General features: G+C 44.3%; 1 protein-coding gene across 4 annotated transcripts in view; it reads right to left on the minus strand.

Moving 5' to 3' along the window:
- The window catches only part of LOC144728293 (protein TANC1-like), a 113,514-nt gene that overhangs the window by 36,310 nt on the left and 59,268 nt on the right, over positions 1-17,936 (minus strand). For all 4 annotated transcript variants that reach the window (XM_078607631.1, XM_078607621.1, XM_078607612.1 and 1 more), the window contains 7 exons: positions 17,069-17,356; positions 9,186-9,311; positions 8,188-8,469; positions 6,814-6,968; positions 4,869-5,100; positions 2,997-3,163; positions 661-942 (listed from right to left, as the gene is read on the minus strand). In XM_078607631.1, the coding sequence (XP_078463757.1) occupies positions 661-942; positions 2,997-3,163; positions 4,869-5,100; positions 6,814-6,968; positions 8,188-8,469; positions 9,186-9,311; positions 17,069-17,356 (1,532 nt within the window). The remainder of the gene's footprint in view (positions 1-660; positions 943-2,996; positions 3,164-4,868; positions 5,101-6,813; positions 6,969-8,187; positions 8,470-9,185; positions 9,312-17,068; positions 17,357-17,936) is intronic.

Below are 17,936 nucleotides of genomic sequence, written 5' to 3' on the forward strand. Positions count from 1 at the left end.
TGTTTCGTACTAACCTTGCCATTAATATTTACCCAAACGCCCAGAGAAAACCAACATGCAGAGCGCGTGATTATTTGCTGTACTGCCTCCTGAAATTATTAAATACAAATATTCAATGTAAGCTCTTTATCAGTTATTCATTGGATTATAGGAAAGGCACACTTATTAATAGTTGCCTTGAATAAGGGTCTATTTTTTGGCATTTTATATACATATTTTTTCACTGTCCTGTATTTTCTTTCTTCTGTATCTATTTTGCAACTGCATTTGACCAAAGTATCTCAAATTGCTCTCACCTGGTAATCAATGAAGATATAGCTGAATACTAAAACAAGTGTATTCTCAAAAGTAGGCAAATATAGGCATATAACACAAAAATCAACCCTTAGGCTCTCACAACACACGCAGAAGAGCATTGTGCGTGCGAGAATACCCGATGTTAAATTCAGAAATGTTCTGTATAAATCTTTCACGTGGGCCTTGCAGCCTCTAAAGGCCACCTCATTCATCACAACATAATTTTTTTTTATTGATTCTTCAACGGAATCACAATCATTTGCTCACGACGAGTTGGGGAGGTGGGGGGACGCGGATCGCTACATGCCCGGTGAAGCGTCAGCATGGCCAAAAGTGAACCCATCAGCTGACCCTGCAGCCGACCTTGTAGCTGGAGCTCTTGAGCACGAGGTGACCCCGCTCGATGAGGTCGAGGGTGAGGCGGAGGTAGAGGAAGGAGCCACGGCTGAGCGAGCACAGGTGGCCCCCGAGGCGGCCCAGAGCGATGGTGTCCAGACGCCCCGTGCCCAGAGACACGTTCTGCTGGATCTCACAGCTGCTCTGAACGCGCGACGACACGTAGGCCTGCAGGTCTGCGGAAATCTCCTCCCGCTCCCCAAAGCCATCCAGGGATACTGTGTGGAATGGAAAAGCTTCCACAATGGTCTGAAGGTAGAGGAGGAGGGATGGGGTCAATAAAAAAAGAGGTGGCGATGAGTGGAAGGAGGGAGGAATAACACGAGAAAGGCAAAGGAAGTGGGTGAACAGTAATTAGAATTCGCAGCGCGACGAAGGGAGTGCAACATAGGGCAGGTGGATAGGTACATGCCCATCAGAATGTAATATTTAATTGGGGTGAATGCTCCCAATTCTTCATTACGTCTACAACAAGAAACCCTGTGAATTTACGAATGCTCTGCCAAATGCTGGCCATGTAAATGAAGGTCACCTTGAAAGCAAGTGCCATTAGATGGAGGGAAGGTTTTACAGAGTAGCTCGCCATCCCACTTCAAGGGGAGATTAATCACGCTTTAGGTAAAGGGCATTCATTTGCGCTGCTAAGCGGTGTCTCTAACGGCAGCTGACTGGACCAGTTCGGAGAGCAGCTTTTCCCCACGTTGAACACATGGAAACAAACCACTGTCGGTGGAAGCCAACAAAGCACAGCAAGTAAAACACAAAATTGGATAAACTCCAATCAAGAGTCAGGCCCTTTAGACTGCAGCGACTACTCATTATGGTTTTGCTGACAACGTTAAGTAAAACATAAACTTTAAACGTGAAGTTGAAAAGTATCTGATTGCAGAACATATAAAATAATGGTGTAAGACTAATTTCTAGTCGTTAGAATGTGAATAAGTAAGCGTACATTTTTTGTATCTGTCATCTGTGACCGCTTCTCAATTCAGATGGGGTGTCTGCCACTTAATTAACACATTGCTCTCGTTCTACACTATGATAGCTTTAAAAATAACCGCATTAGTTGGGCTACAATGATTTTATCTCCCTACAGAATTGTAAGGAAACTGATCAGCCAGCAACATGACATCAAATAAATTCATCCGTTTTAATAAAGTCAAATGTACACTGGCGGAACCAGTGGGTGGGGTGGCACGTGCCCCCCCAAAAATTCCGATAGAAATCCCTAAATTCTATCGGATCATTGGGGTTTATTAGTAATAAATCGGCATTTTGTGACCCCCCACTGCCACTGTGTAGCATATTATTATGTGCCAGGGACTCTATGAGATGATAGGACAATAGTCCGAGTCCATAATTGGCAATACGTAACGGCAAAGCGGTTATAAGTGACTCACAGAATTGTGCGCAGTTGCGTATACAGTACACGACTTCTCTGAAGGCATTCACCTTCAGCGAGCGCGATGCCAATCACACACGGTTCAAATTCGACCCTCGACCGATGGCTGCGCCATCGCCGCACACAAGTCCTTACTTACTAACAACTCCTATAATTTTCCATTGCTGGAGGGGTTCCCCCCCCCTACCTGAAAATCCTGGCTCTGCCATTGCATACGTACACACAAATGTAATTAAAATGCTCCTAAAATTAAACTCGCAAATGCTTTATACACATTTTTTTAGTTACCATTATTTTACAGGCTATCATTCGAAAATAAGTGGAGAAAAACACCACACCAGACTGCTACTAACAGAACATCTGCAACCAAATTTAGATGGAAAAATATGCACTTTGCATTTATGAATGCTTTTCCAAGAATAACAGCAGCCAAAGTGCATATCTGAAGCCTAATATTAACTTCCCACAGGGCTTGAGCGCCGTGTGAATTAGCACCGAGGCGTTCTATGCCTCTATTCCTAACGTCCACACCGCAGCCAACACATTCCTATCTGATAACACTTGTCATTCCAATCACAAGTAAATACCAGATAAACATATCTGTTTTAACAGTACTTAGTGATACTTTCACTTTTTAATCGAGCGCTTATATTGCATTGCTTAATATCCTGAATGCAAATTGATTGAAACGTCAAGATCTTTTTTTCCCTTTGATAGGAAAAAAAATCCTGTTTACATTTCTGCAGTGAATTCAACATTTTCACCAATATTTGTTTACAGGATTAGGTCGCTGGACTATCTCTGAAAAAACCAAAACAGCACGACGTGTCTCGGTGCGTCTTGAGCCTTCCAGTGGTGATGGCGCCCGTTCCACGCACCCCCTGACCGCGTCCCCCATCACCTGCAGCTTGGAGCGCACGGTCACCACCAGCTTGAGCCAGAACGGGAACCGCGGCAACATCTTGGCAAGGAAGGAGGTGATGGTGTCTCCATAGTCGGGCTTGTGGAACTCTGCTTCGTTCAGGCCATCGATCAGGATTATGAAGTTTTCCTCCGGGATTCTCCTCTCTGTAATCACCAGCGGGCATAGTCATGAGACATGAGTGCCCGAGTATCACCGAGCTCCCTCGTCGCTACCTGTCCACCCACCTTCACTTTGTCCTGAGGCGGCGTTAAGGAGGGAAGAGAGCCAAATAAAACACGGCTACAAAATCGTTTCTCACATTCACATGTGTGATTCATCGCTCCTTTAACGTTACATAAAACGGAGACGTAGCAAATTAAATGTTCGTTGTTTGTTTAAATTAATTGCATCCCGATCGAATGACAGAAACCTTGGTTGTGGGCCTTGGTGCCTCGCGATTCACCGTGATGCTCCACGATAGATCATGTGTCTTTCATAAACGAGTCAAAATTACGTTTGAACAACGTCTCTTGAGTGTTACACACACTCTTCTCCTCAGCTATCTGCGGAGCTGCAAAAGACTGCTGCAAATATGACCTAAGAAACTACGCCAACACCTCTCGGGGGAAATCAACAAGCAACAGAATCAGGGGACACCGGTTTAAGGCCTCTTTAGCATCGTTCACTTGCTTTGGGCATCTCATCTGGAAAAGTAAAAAAATGTGATTTGTACCTCAACTTACGGATATGGCTTTATTTACCACCAGCCCAATTAAATATTAATTGGCATTATTAATCATGGTTGCGGTGTTATTTAATTAATTACATTATGGCATCGTTAATATTGAAAATTCTCATTGGTGTATTTCATTATTATTCAACTGGACAGTAAAATGATTTGACTGCAGACTATTATAGTCTCACAAAGTTTGTGGCTTAATCGATTAAACATTTCTTCATAAAATAACAACACTCATTCTAAGTAATGATTGTCTGGTAGTGGAAATATTATCTTGAGTTTAATGTTTATGAACACAATAACATAGTATGTATTAACATACTCTACTGTACTATTTAATGCCTCTGCGATTCTATACAACCATCGAAGGCTCACCGAGCGAAATATTTGCTTTAAAAGAATCCGCTAAGCAACATATATAAACGTTCAGCAGATTTTCCTTCTCCCTGCCTTGGGCCAAGAGGTATGCCAGGGGGTCAGAGGGGATCAGCATTGGTGTCAAGGATGGCGTCGGGCCTTTATCACCAACTTTTACCATAACAACCTCGAATCACCACGAGACATCCCTAACCCTGTCACGGGCTGCTAGGCAACGGTCCTATAACGCTAACCCGTAAAAGCACCACGGCAGCCACACGCAGCCTGCAGCCTGAAGAAGAATTATCTCTCGCACACTGGATTGGAATACAAAGTAGAGAATTAAGTCTCGCAGCCGGGCTTTTCAGAGCCAGGACAACAAACCGGAAGTGTCCTCGCATAAATCATGCAAATCCACATTAAGCATTTGCACGCGCGCCACGTGGCAGCTCAGTGAGATTAGTGTGTGATTAGAGCAGAACAAGAAATTCTCACGTGTGTTCTAATTCTGTATTGTGGAAGGGCAGGAGTCCTGACTATGATCCAGATTGGTACTTGTACAGGGAAAAAGCCCATTTCGGTTAAACAATAATTTGCCTTCTCCATAAAACATCATCTTGGCAGTGTTGGAGCCCCAAACACATCACATGTCCAAGCCGCACAGAATACGGGACCTCCCAGGGTGGCGATGTCCCAACTGTTATTTCCCGTTCCCGGGCTGACGACCACGCGTGCGTGCCGGGTGCAGGAGGGGTTAAGTCAAGGGGCACGACCTCTGCGCAGGGTGGAGAGCGGCTCGAGGATGCCGCGACGGAAGGCGGCGGCCGGGTCCTGCACGCACGAGCGCAGGCTGAGCACGGGCAGCGCGTGCGGCTCCCGCATGAGCAGCTCGCGGTACGCGGGCAGCTGCGGCGAGCGGCACAGCAGCGCCGCCGTGCTGTGTACAAACTCGGGCACCAGGCAGGTGTAGGCATTGTCAGCCTGGCAGTAGTGGTAGGACACCACCTTTGAGAGACACATCACGCAAAACAACAGCGGACAGCTTTATAAACAGGGCGGCTCCCGGAAATTAACGCAACAGGCGAGTTTGTTAAATCTCCGCCACCTCTATCCACCCAGGGGTATATAAATGGGTACACCACAGTTAGTCTTTCGGGAGGTTACATGAGGTGGGATAAAGTCTGGGTTACTCCCACCTCTTCCAAGACCTCTAGCCATCGTGGATGGGTAGAACAAATAACCTCTAAAGGTGGTTCTCTGGCTCTCGCTCTAGTGGAGGACCTTCTGCCAACAGGGGCGTGGACAAGAAACCACAGGGCTGCACCTTTATTTGTTTGAAGCTAGTGACACGGCAGTGAGCGCACTATGTTTTGAGCCCAGTCACTTGAGTTGGATTCCTGACCGTGGCTAACATCAGCTGCAAGTGCTATCCACCCGCAATAACAAGCGTGGTGAAGTATGGCCAACAACCAACTTCCATGACTGACACTGCATAAGGAGAATTTTAGGAATTGAATCCAGGAACGGGTTGAGAAAAGGGCTGTAAAACACTTATGTATTACCTTTCGGTAGTGCATAGTAACCTCCCCGAGCTCCGAGTGAATGTAAGCTGAAACGAATCTAACTTGATGACAGTACATGACCATAGTTGCTTTCTCACAGTGTGGTACAATTTTTTTGAAATGGAGGGTTGATGGCCTGAGTTGACCCCTGCTCAGAAATTGAAGTCATTAAATATCTGACTGCCAGACAAGCACTAATGCCATGGCCCTACCCAGCCGGACAGAAAGCGTTATAAATCTTGCTGTGAGACAATTACAACTTTGAGAAACCGATTGACATGCTCATCACAAGCATAAACAAACTGGCACGCACTGAGCAAAGTTCAAATTGTGAAGGCTGGTAATTTAAAACAAATCTTGCTCAAGATAGCTCTACGCTTGTCTTCTCAGTCGATAGGGCGACAAATATTTTGAACAATATACGCACAAAACATTATCGGAGGCCAAGGCTGTTTTTTAACACAGAAACTCAAGAGCCCACAAAGTAAGCACACATCATCTATTCCAACACCAGCTAATTATCATTGCCGGTGTATAAACAGACTTGCTTCAAGGCTTCTCTCTGTACGTAAATACTCCATCACTGTTGTTGCTGTGCATGGGCCAAAATTATTATCAGACTGGACACCTGTTATTGTTGGATTTCATCCAGTTGGTGCATGTTTGTTCTGCATCAATACAAATTAGATGATATGCATTTTTACATTCTACCCTTTACCCACCAAAGCAACACTGAGTGTCACTACTCTTTATTAGGAGGATTCTGCCTAGGACATTTAACCAATTCATAAAAGGGACATTTTTCATGTGGGAGAAAATCTGAGTGCGCACAGAAAACATACATAAGTCTGCGGAGAACAGTCCAGCTGCACAATCTATTTGCACTACTGCTTATACACAACAGCAACATGTTTGCCAAGCAAGCACACATTATAGCCTCCTGCGTGATCCACCAACGCTTCCAAGTCGCTGTTAATGGGTGTTCGTTACCACCACCACCACCACACTGCAATGCATCCAGATTGTGTTCCAACCTTGGGCGGCAGGCATTTAAATCCTTAAGAAAACTTTAGCGAAACCTTTAACCGTTCAATCCCAAAAGCCTTGAGTTGAATAAGTGATGGAAGTAGCGGCTGTTCGGGTGCGAGGGGGTTACCCGCGCGGCCAGACGAGTCACAGCTCCCTCGCGCAGCCTCCGTAGCTCAGGGGTGCTTGGGCAGCTGCCCGTGCTGACCAGGCTGGCACTGCTGCTGCTGTGAGGGCTGGGCTGTGGCGTGTAGGTGAGGGACAGCTCCTGCAGAGAGTCGGCACCTGCTCGCAGACACCAGCGCAAGCCGAGCAAGCTGGAGATGAGCGCCAAGCCACTGGCGGGGGCCCTTAACCTGTCCCCGGGGTTATTATCCAAAAATCTGCAGCGTTCGCTGCAATGCGCGTGTTGCTCAACAGTTTGTCACTATTGATGGCCGTGATTTTAATAAAGGGACCTTACATTTTTGCTGTTTCATTTGTATTCTCTTTTATAAAAGGTTTATCCACTCCATTAGCCTGAAGGTAATATCAGCTTATATTTTGCATATAATTTACATTCCTTCAGTAATCGATTCTGATATGCATGATTTGATGTGCATATTATTAACATAACAATCACCTTTGAGCAATGAATGAATTAATCATCTCATACCTACCTGCTTCAATTTCGTCAAAATTATGGAAACAAATGTGGCTTTTTTGCAACATATTTTTTCATTATTCTTGAATTCGATATTTGAAAACACATGTAGACAGCTTTAGCCAGTGTACAAAATATAGTGAACACCAACACCCATCTATTCTGAGCCTGTAGCATAACCCCCCAGCAAATATATTACATTTCTTTTAATTCTCTGTTGTGTTTTTGCACTCTCAAAAATTACAGAGCATTAAATATAGGAACTTTACAATTTTGCAAGGGTGGGCTTTGTAAGCAAATTAAACTGCCACTACAACAATATATCACATGAATGCTTAGCAGGCTCGGCATCTATATCCACTTTTGGGCCCCCAAGCTTATTATCAAGAAAAACAAATTAGAATTAAACACCTATTGCAGAAGCAAAAACCTTTGGAAAACGGCAAAATAATATCGTGACATTTTGCACGTACAATCCAAAAGACAAGGCAGCTTTATGGCCAGATTTGCAGCAGTGGCTCTGGTTTGAAGGGACTGGCATCTCCAACTCGACTTTCCCAGTTTCAGATGACACGTGCAGGTGATTTATTGATAAATGCAAGACGGAAGCAACACATTTATATGAAGACAACAAAGCACTAGAGCTGGGTCCTAGCCAGACCGGCTCTTTTGCAGGAAGCTGCATGGATTTCATCCTCCCATCCTGTGGAGGAAGCTCAGATGTCGCCACTTCCTCTGCATTCTCATTATTCAAATGAAGCACCTGCCGAGACAAAGGCCGTCATGTCTCCAAAAGCAAAGCAAAGTCGCAAATCGCCACTGCTGCCTGGGCAGGCGCTGCGGGGTTTGGCCCACACTCACCCCTGGGGGCTGGGTTGGAACTGCTTGACACGATCTGCCTCATGCGGTTGCCATGCGAGCTGAGCGCCACCAACCGCGACACCAGTGCCGTCTTTCCGAAGCCGATGTCCCCGGCCACCATGGCCCCGCGGCTACGCTGCGAGTCGGCGCTGCACAGTGCCACCTCGACCTCATGAAAGAGCCAGTCCCGGCCCACGAACACGGAGTCAGCCGTGATGCTGGGCACCTCGAAGAGTAGAGGCTTTAGGACAGCTTCCGGTGGTTGGAACGGGTAGAAGCGAGCTGTAAGGACGGGGAAAGCACGGCAATGAACTCCAAACCCGACAGCCACACAGACCCAATTCTGAAACCCCAACACAGTGAGGTGTGGAAAGGCAGAGATGCACGGTACACGGATAGCTTATGGAGTGTGACTGTCTTTTAAATGTAATATAGCAGGTATTTATTCTTGTTGACAGGAAAGGTAATACAATTCAGGGACTGTGTTTGCAGAGGCAGAAAATGCTTACCAACTTCAGCACTTATAAATGCAGCCCGGTTACTCAAAGGTTTATTTTCATTTACAAGACAGTGCTCATTAATGACAAAAGTGGTGGTGCATTTGCCAACTGGGCCCACAAGGAATTAGTACATCGTTTCTCATTTGAGCATCGGAAAAAATTTTGTTTGCGTGACAGTTTACCCTACTAGAGGCAATTCACACAGCTGTGTGCCCATGTCAACACCACACAAACACTGCCGGATGATAATGTGTAGCACATAGGCTCATAGGTCACATGTGAGCCCTCGTCGAATGATGCTAATTGTAGGTCAGCTCGAAGAGAAACTGGGTGGTGAGAAGGCAGGGTGTTGACTCATGGGATTAGTGATCAAGTAATTGAGGACATATTTCAGGGGGGAATTTTTTTTTCAAGAGTTAGCTCCTCTGAATATTTAGGAACAAACATGAATGAGGGTGACAGTAGGGAGAGGAGAGCTCTTTTGGCCCATGCCATCACCTCGCAGCTCCTGCTGAAGCCGACCGGCGGCTGCCTGCTGCCGCGGCATGCGGATGGAGGTGCGGAGCGGAGTACAGCGCTGCTCGTCCAAGTAGGAGAGGTCCTCCAGCTTGGCCGAGCTCGTGGCTACACGAGCCAAAGTGGTGCAGCAGCAGCGAAGGCGGCAGGTGAAGAAGCAAAAATGTAAATGGTAGAAGACACAATAAAACACAGTTAGAGTAGCACACTTAAAATACTAGATTAAAACAATAATAAAGGTTGCAGGTGAATGCATTTAAATGTAAAAATGACAATGAATAGTGCTACAAAAAAAAACAACTGGCAATGCATGTGGGGTTTAAACAAATACGTATTTTACCCAGCATGTAATAACATCACTTTCTTATTTAAAATACACTACAATTATCGCATTTTAACTACAAAGTACAGGACCTCCATAATTAGCAATAAAGTATCCCCACACCCATTAGATTGCTCTATAAATTCCATAAAATTACACAATTAAAGTAAAATGCCCTCCTACACAACAAGCTTCTCTGCTCCACCACCTTAATGCTCAATTAATTAAATCCTATAAATATCGAGAGAGATATCTCTACTGCGCCCGTCGCCCCTCTGAACTAATTTCCCAAAAGCAGTCCTTAGAAAATAATATATTTACGATTAAGCATAAATTACATAGGGCTGACCTAGCTATATAAAGAAGCGTTATTATTAAGGAAACCCATGAATACAGTACTAAAAGCACCGCTCCCTGCTGCGCTGCGAGGCAGGCAGAGGATGTGAGCTGAGCACTGCAGCAGTGTACAGAGCATCAGGGTGAATGCCATGACAGATAAAACATGTCTGGCAAAGAAAAGCTACATGCTGGCTGTCCTCTGTCAAGCACGGCATGAATGTTGATATGGCTATCACGTGGGGTTAAAACACATGGAGTGTGGCATACGTGCACAAAGCGAGAGCCTCGGAGTGAAGGGCTCCAGACTGGCACACGTGTCCTTAATGGGCAACTATGCCCTTAAGCAGTTAGTGCAGCCCTTTTATCTTTTTCATGCTTTGCATGGCTTGCTGCATGTAAGGACAGGGTTGTGTTGGCTTTATTGAAGCAACTTGCATAATTCATCATAGAAATGGAATGTTACTGGATATCTGTTAAAAAGAGCTTATCAGAGATTCCTCCAGTTGAAGTAAAGCGTCTGATTTACTTTGAATATGTAGGCCATTGATGAGGGCGTAAGTCATCCGGCAGTGGATAGATCATGGCCGATGGCGGATGACTTGGGCCATTGACATTTCTAAACTGAACAATATCATTTAAGGTGTCCGTGGTCAGAGGTGCCGGAGGCAGTGTTAATCTACAGTGACTGTCCTGAGCTGGTGGAGGAAACTCCATATTGCTATGGGAGGAGCCAGTCTTTCCATTAGATAACCGGGGTTGATGGCACAGCAAATGGCATCACCTCACCACTTAACTATTCTGGATAAATTACGTTGATGACTCGATAATGGATGAATGACTGACTGATCATGATGACATGATTTTTACCCATACCTCTTGAGCTTAATTCTGAGCACCAATATAGTGTATCATAGCTATTTAAGGAACGTTTTTGAACGAACAACATTTCAACCACAGCGTCTACTATCTAGGTTTTATATTTAATGTGGACTATTACATTATCAGAAGGCAGTGCTGCAAATGTACAGTATTGGGGCAGAATTTAACAAGAAGCCAATAAAGTGGTGAGGTACATGAGGCTGAAGGGGACAATGCATTCACATTTTCAGGCTGCAATGCTCAAGATGGCTAATGATCATGAAATTAGGTCCATTGCATCATAACGTGAGATTCAATTATATATCTATTTCAGTTCACAAATGGGGCAGCCTGCATGGGTTTAAGGGCCCTGTTGAAACCCCACCTAAACAGCTACTTCCAGTGAAATACAAAGAACTTCATTTTTCCTCCAGTCCTCAAAAAGGTACAGCCAGTCGGCGTACATTCACCACTCTACACGACTACGCATTGACGCAGAGCAACCACCTACAAAAGGCTCTTTCTTCACACACAATCGCTACGTCAGCTTGGGAAAAAAACATTTTTCCCCCTCTCTCTCTCGGGGCTTTTTTTTAGGAGGAATTTAGAAAAGAAGCAAAGTGTTTAGCAAAGCACCTGCAGTAAGACCCACATTGCAACAGCCCAGGGGAAGGAAGGACTGAAGCAGTACACAGGCAGCATGGGCATCTTTTGTATCCCCACCATTTCCCACGAGAGAAAAAAAATAACTGGGATAAAGTCCAGCGAGGGGGGCTAGCACTGCATGCAAATAAATACATATTTAACTAGTTATCTATTTATTTATTTTTGGCAGCTATCCGATGTAAACCCATCAGGGACATCTGTCACATTATAAAGCATTACCCGAGGAACCAAAAGTAGATTCGCAAAAAAAATGTCTGCAACATAAACCTTGAACCGGGCAGCTGCAAGGTCTTAAAAAGCAAACGCTCGAAGAAGAGTGACTGACTGACGGACAGGCGTGGTTTCAAGGAAGGCCGTTGTTTGCTCGACGTTCCTGAGGGAGACCGTCAGCCATGGCGCACGTATACGAGACCTCGGAGGCTGCCATTCACACCCAAGGTTTGCTTGTAATGCGGCACCCGCAGCTGTGCCTGGGCCAATCACAGATTACTAATAGATGTGCTCTTAGTGGCACTCACAGTAGGTGGGAGAATGAGGAGAGACAACCAAACGATTGGTAATTGTTGCCAGGTTCCTATTCCCTGTTCAGAGGCCCTGGCATCCAGTGGGAGTAAATGTTTAGCGTGCGTGTACGATTGCATGCACTGCGTCTGTGTGTGAATGTGCAATACAGTGCTGCGTTATCATAAATAACACACATCAATAACAATATTTAAACACGTTTTTTAAAAATCCACTGCAAGATGAAGGACTGCTCTGTGCCATTTCGGCCATGGGGATTGTTCGGCTATACTTCACCACACTGGGGCTGTGCAGGATGGTAAAGGGGACACCGTTGTCATAATGATGTAGTTTCAATTATTATCTCCCAATGAATGATTATCCTTTCGCAGACTGGTCTCCCCCATCGACATTAAGATTTCCATCCACTAGATAAGGACTGCCGAGAAAGTATTCATAAAACTCTTTAATAGCTACAAACGGGGGACATTGTATTTCAATGAGAGAACACAAAATAAAAATGCCAAATTAGGTTAAGTTATAAACCACATTTTTATAAGCTCTCATTGGGCACAGAAGCTGCTGGCCACAAGAAAGGGATTACTGCTCGATTCTGGTTGTAAATCACCTGCTAAAGTTCCAAATGAAAAGGCCACAAAAACGTGCCGACAGCCAGTGACTTTATAAACCTGCTAAGATAATGGCGTCTCATCGCTGCTACTCTGCGGCAGCACATTACCCGCTGTACACGTTCCGCAGCTCTGACCCTTCAATGACCCGGTATTTTTGTCGCTTGTTCAGGCACACACACAGTGCTTCTTCGCACATCATCCAAGCACGAGTCTGAAGTGCGAATCCGCTCTTTTACCAACACTTGTGCCAAGACAAGCACATGTAATTGCAGTTTAGTTACGGGGCTCCTTTCTGCCTTTCGCACCAACTGAGCCACAGGATACTCACTGGTAAGATTTTCACATTAGGAGAACCTTAATCAGATGTCAATTGTGCATTGGACAGTGCAAAAACCAAACCACCGCTTGGCAAACTGTAGTCAGTCGGGTATATTAATCAGTGTATGCTGTATATAGCATCCAAATTAAAGCCAAAGTATAATTCACTGTAATCGCCCACAAAGTGATTGATCTTCTTGGTTCTTTCGGTAAAGTCACGTAGAAGGGAAGTAATAAAATAATAAAAATAAAACATAATAAAATAAAATAATTCTCACGACATTATTTCCCTTTTACGTGACTTTACCGAAAGAACCAAGATGAATCCCTACAGTCACGAAAGCTTTAAATCGAAAAGTGATTGATGTATTGACAAAACTGCTCCTAAATAAAATGTCAGCAAGGGCCCTAGATACATGACATAATAACATGGAAAAACTATCAGCAGAAGAGGAATTGTTTGAAAAAATTAAATAAACATTAAAAAAACTACATTAAAATTATCTTAACTGAAACTGGCTGAATCTACCATTCATGTATATATTTTTGGCAAGCTTAAAATGTATTAATAATAATAAAACCACCTCCCATTCTGAAATCAAAATTATGCCTCCGTGACTCAACACTCTTCAAGGTGAACCTGAACGGTATCGAATTTGCACGAGATTATTTGCAATCACAGCCAGGGTGAGCACGAGCCACACAGAGCCCCCATTATACAGCTGCTCGGAGCCACGGACCTACTGCGGCTATAGCCTTACATGAAACGGAAAACACGCCGACCATTCCCCGTTAAATGGCACAAAGAAGCTTTTGAGACGAGGGCATGGCTTCACCTCAAGCAAACCCTGACCGCCACCGATTACGCACTCTCATTGCCCTGGCTCCTAACATTCCACACAGCAAGGCCGGCCCCGGCATGGGCAGATGAAATAGGGGGCATGACTGCTAAAACTGTTGCAGATTTTCTAAGTCCTTCTATCATATAAATCACATCTATCATCGTAATCGAGGCCGGTATGAGCCACAAAGATGGGTTCAACATGAAGCAGCTTTCTTCCATGCTTTGCTTTGTGTCTGCCCATTCAAGGTCACAACGCTGCAGGAACCGCTATGATTTAAAGGAATAAAAAGAATAAATATTCGAGTCAGATTGTTGTCGTAATAATAAAGGATCGGGCACTTTTTGATACTTTCGGAAACTCCATTTTTGATGCAGGAATGCACTTAGGTTGTTGCAGTTATTATACTTTAATACAGTCCTTTATACATCTGGTAGAGCCTTACTGAGGTCTGAAGACTTTTTTCAGAAGGGTCCTGCTTGGGTTGTTTGACCACGTCCTTAAGGATTTTTTTTTCAAGAAAAATTATTGAATGACATAAGGAGGGAGTCGGTCCTGAATGACGTTATAATTTATTTAAAACTACTATGTTTATTTTGCCAGGTAAGGCCCATTGAGCGATGTAGCTGTTTTTCAGAAGTTCCCTGGCCACAAATGATAGCTCAACAAAATGGTTTATCATGTGAAAATGTATAGCAACCAAACATGTGGAGTGCAAAACCCGAGGACCTGGATAAAAATTCGTGCGACGACGGGGAGAAAACTTAAAACTACAAATATACAGGTATCAGGGTCGGGATAAAACCAACGACCTTCTTCATACCAGGCGAGATAATTAACATCTCGCCACTGTGGCGCATAGTGCTCGCATATTTGTGAATGAATGTGCACAGAGCACACCTCTTGCCTTCAATTTTGTTGAGAAAAAAAAGCTCAGCTGAATGAAGGGTGCAGGATTTTTAGGCCACTTCAGGTGCACGTGGCTAAATAACAGCCGAGTCTCCTCACTGCTGCTCCCGTGCCCGCTAACCAGCAGGGAACGGGGAATAGAAATGCTCCACTGCCACTGTGCCACATTAGGGCTGCCTGTTTCAGTATCAAGCATGGAAATCGCACATTTACCAGTGGTTCACTTTGCTTTAGATAGTTTTACAATACCAGGCGGTTAAGCATAAGTTGTGTGGGTACCAGACACAGTTACCATTACTCGTTTTGTTGTTTGGTTGCATATTTGTGCAAAATATGCACTGAATGTCCTCTACTTTTGTTGGCCTCAGCTAACCCCTGGAAAGGCTGTTAAGCGTGCAGGCTATCTTGATGTAACAAAAAAACACTGCTGCTATCCAGTCACGGAAAAATCGCCTGCCGATTCAAATCCAGCCGTCACGATGAGGTCAGCAGTACGAAGATGAAATGGTCTCGACTGCGTTTGTCAACTTGGGTCTCTGTTTTGTGAAAGGGTCAGTCGAGCAAAATGCGAAAATGCGCTGCGCTCTGAGTGCACATTGTCTCCCTAGGAAACACGAAGGAACTCCAAAACAATGCATTGGCTGCCCAGTTTTCCTTTAAATACAACATATAAAGGCAGGAAACACTTTAAAAGGGAGTAGATGTTTCCAAGTTATTTCCACATTTGACATGAGATATTAACTGCTAAAGCCTGCTAGTGTGGTAAAAATGCTGTTTCAATACTTAAGATTAATACGCATTACATTCATCTGGAGATCTGGAGATGGCTACATTGTTTGTATGACGCTAAATGAGTTTGATGCGGTGGCGACTGTAAAAAAAAATCCACTGAAATTAACCGACTGATCAATTTCTTCTCAAATAACACACCGCAAAGATATTGATTAATAAATGCAGTCAAAACACTTGACTACTGTTGTTCAGCAGAACTCCATCTACAGTCTCTGCTCCTCACAGCCTTACACTGCCGTCAAAACTTCACAACCACTGGGCAAAGCCATTCGTGGCCTGTCCCTCTTCATTTTCTAAATACCATCACTCAAGCCAGGTTGGTGCAAAATCCTACATCCACGAGTAATGGAATTATTGACATGAGTTATGCACTGACCCAAGAAAGATAACTTATTTATGGAAAGTTTCCTTGCTGCATGTGGATATGCTTGTGGGTAAAAGCTAAGCAACGAAACACATCTGTCACTGAATACCAAGCTGTGTTGGGGTTGGTATGGCTGGAATGCAAGCCCTTTGACCCACAAAGCCTTCAAGATAGTAAAGCCAGAATACCTTACAATTTCCCATTGAGAACCATGTGCCATCATTTGTCTCAGACAAGCAACCATAGAAGTACACAACATGCCATTAACAGAGACCTACAGTGGTGCAGTATGCACACATCTCTTACACACATCTCACAACATACTGTGTGACAAACTAAACAAAAATGTGTACTTGCCTTACAAAAGCGTGGGGATAGCAAGGCTCTACTGAACATAGACAGCACAAGACGTGTCTGCATATGAAAATGTTCTGAGTATTAAACAAATGTAATTCAGTTCTGGTTTGTTCATCACACAACTGAGACAATACTAGCCCTAGTGCAATCCTCTGGGTCATAATTAAATTGCTTATCTCAGCATTTTTAACTTCCACAATGAACAAAGCACTGAATGAATAGGCGAGCAACCAAGTCTATAAACAAACAAGGGCACGAAAAACACACTGGTTTCCTGTTATTAACCATGTTATGACCAGGCAAAATTGAAGATTTTTTGTGACAACAAAGACACAATTCAGCAGTATATGTAAAGGAAAAAAGTCAAACTGGCTATCTATTCACGCTCGAATGGTATGGGGCTCATTCCATTTCTGTTGGTGACCCGGAGCCAGCAGTGGAATTTCAACATTATTTTAGGGTCAGTCTCTCTATACGATAACTACCGTTAACTTTCTCAAGTGGTACTCATTTTATTGACCTCTGGAGAATGATGGGTGTAATCCAACCAATGACATGAACTCACAACCTTATAATGGTGAGTTGGGCTCTCCAACAATACTACTTGGCCAGATAAACTGTTAACATTATTAGTATTCTTTTGTATTTTTTTAGGCCTCTTCATGCCATATCAGTCATTGTTTTTGTTTCACCATACTTCACCATGCTGGTAAAGGCACGTGAGTGAAGTGTGGGGAGAGCAGAAGACCAGTTAGAGCACCACTCTCCACTGATGTTAGGGATCGAAATGGGCTAGTTGTGTTCACACCGCAGTGAGCTAACAATTTTACCACCCAGTTCCACCCTTGTAAATTCACGAAAGCAAAAAGAACATCACAAAAAGGGATTCTGCCTTCAACACTGGAATACATTTTGTCACTGGTTGTGCCAGAGATGGACAGATAAATACATAAATAAGCAAGCACCTGCCACCGAGTTGGGCCTGGGCATCATGTGGGCAGACACGGCCTCCTGGAGAGGCAGCTGGGCGGCTCCAGCTGCTCCTTCCAACGTGCGACTCAGACTTTGGCTGCACACAGATGGCCTGGTCCCAGCGGCACCGGTCGGCTCTCCCTGTGGCCCGGCCTGGCCCGGGTGGTGCCAGGGACTGGTGCCCGTGCTCCCTCCATCGCCACCTTCCCCACTTTCCTCCTTACTCCGCTCCAGGCTGCATCCACTCCGTTCCACATTTTCTGAGGAGCTCGTTATTGTGGCTGAAAAGAAGAGCAAAGATAAATAAATCTATCCTTAAATCACTGTTTTATGTAAATTTTGGTTCCACATGTTTGGTGTGTTTTGTTTGATGTCAAACACAAACATGGGCACAAAATGGTTTGGTGTTAAAGGATCACCTGATATTCAAGTGACCTCTGGTAAAACCACATTTCAAATGTCACCGTTCTTTAAGATGCCTGAGCATTTAGGTTAGCATACTTGATCACCACAAAAAATGCAGACTATGTGCATTTTTGAAAAGGGTGTAATATCACCCAAGGAGGCATTCAAAATGGCTGAATACAGCAACATATGAATAAAACTCATCACTATACACAAATGAGTGACATTTTAAATATTGTCATGAAGCTCGCTGGAAATAAAGTGATGTTGTTCCCTCGTACAAACAGGAATTATAGCATTTGGGGTTACTCACTCAGACATTACATTTACCACCTCTGCAGTGCATTCAAAACATAGAATCGCGTACTTTGTCCATGCAACTCAATAGGAACTGCGAGATGGCTGCAGTCTGCTCGCGGTGCCTACAGGTGCTTTTATATGTGAACAATTCCTGCG

Source organism: Lampetra planeri, chromosome 2, assembly GCF_965212315.1.
Source record: "Lampetra planeri chromosome 2, kcLamPlan1.2.h2, whole genome shotgun sequence".
Lineage (NCBI taxonomy): Eukaryota > Metazoa > Chordata > Hyperoartia > Petromyzontiformes > Petromyzontidae > Lampetra > Lampetra planeri.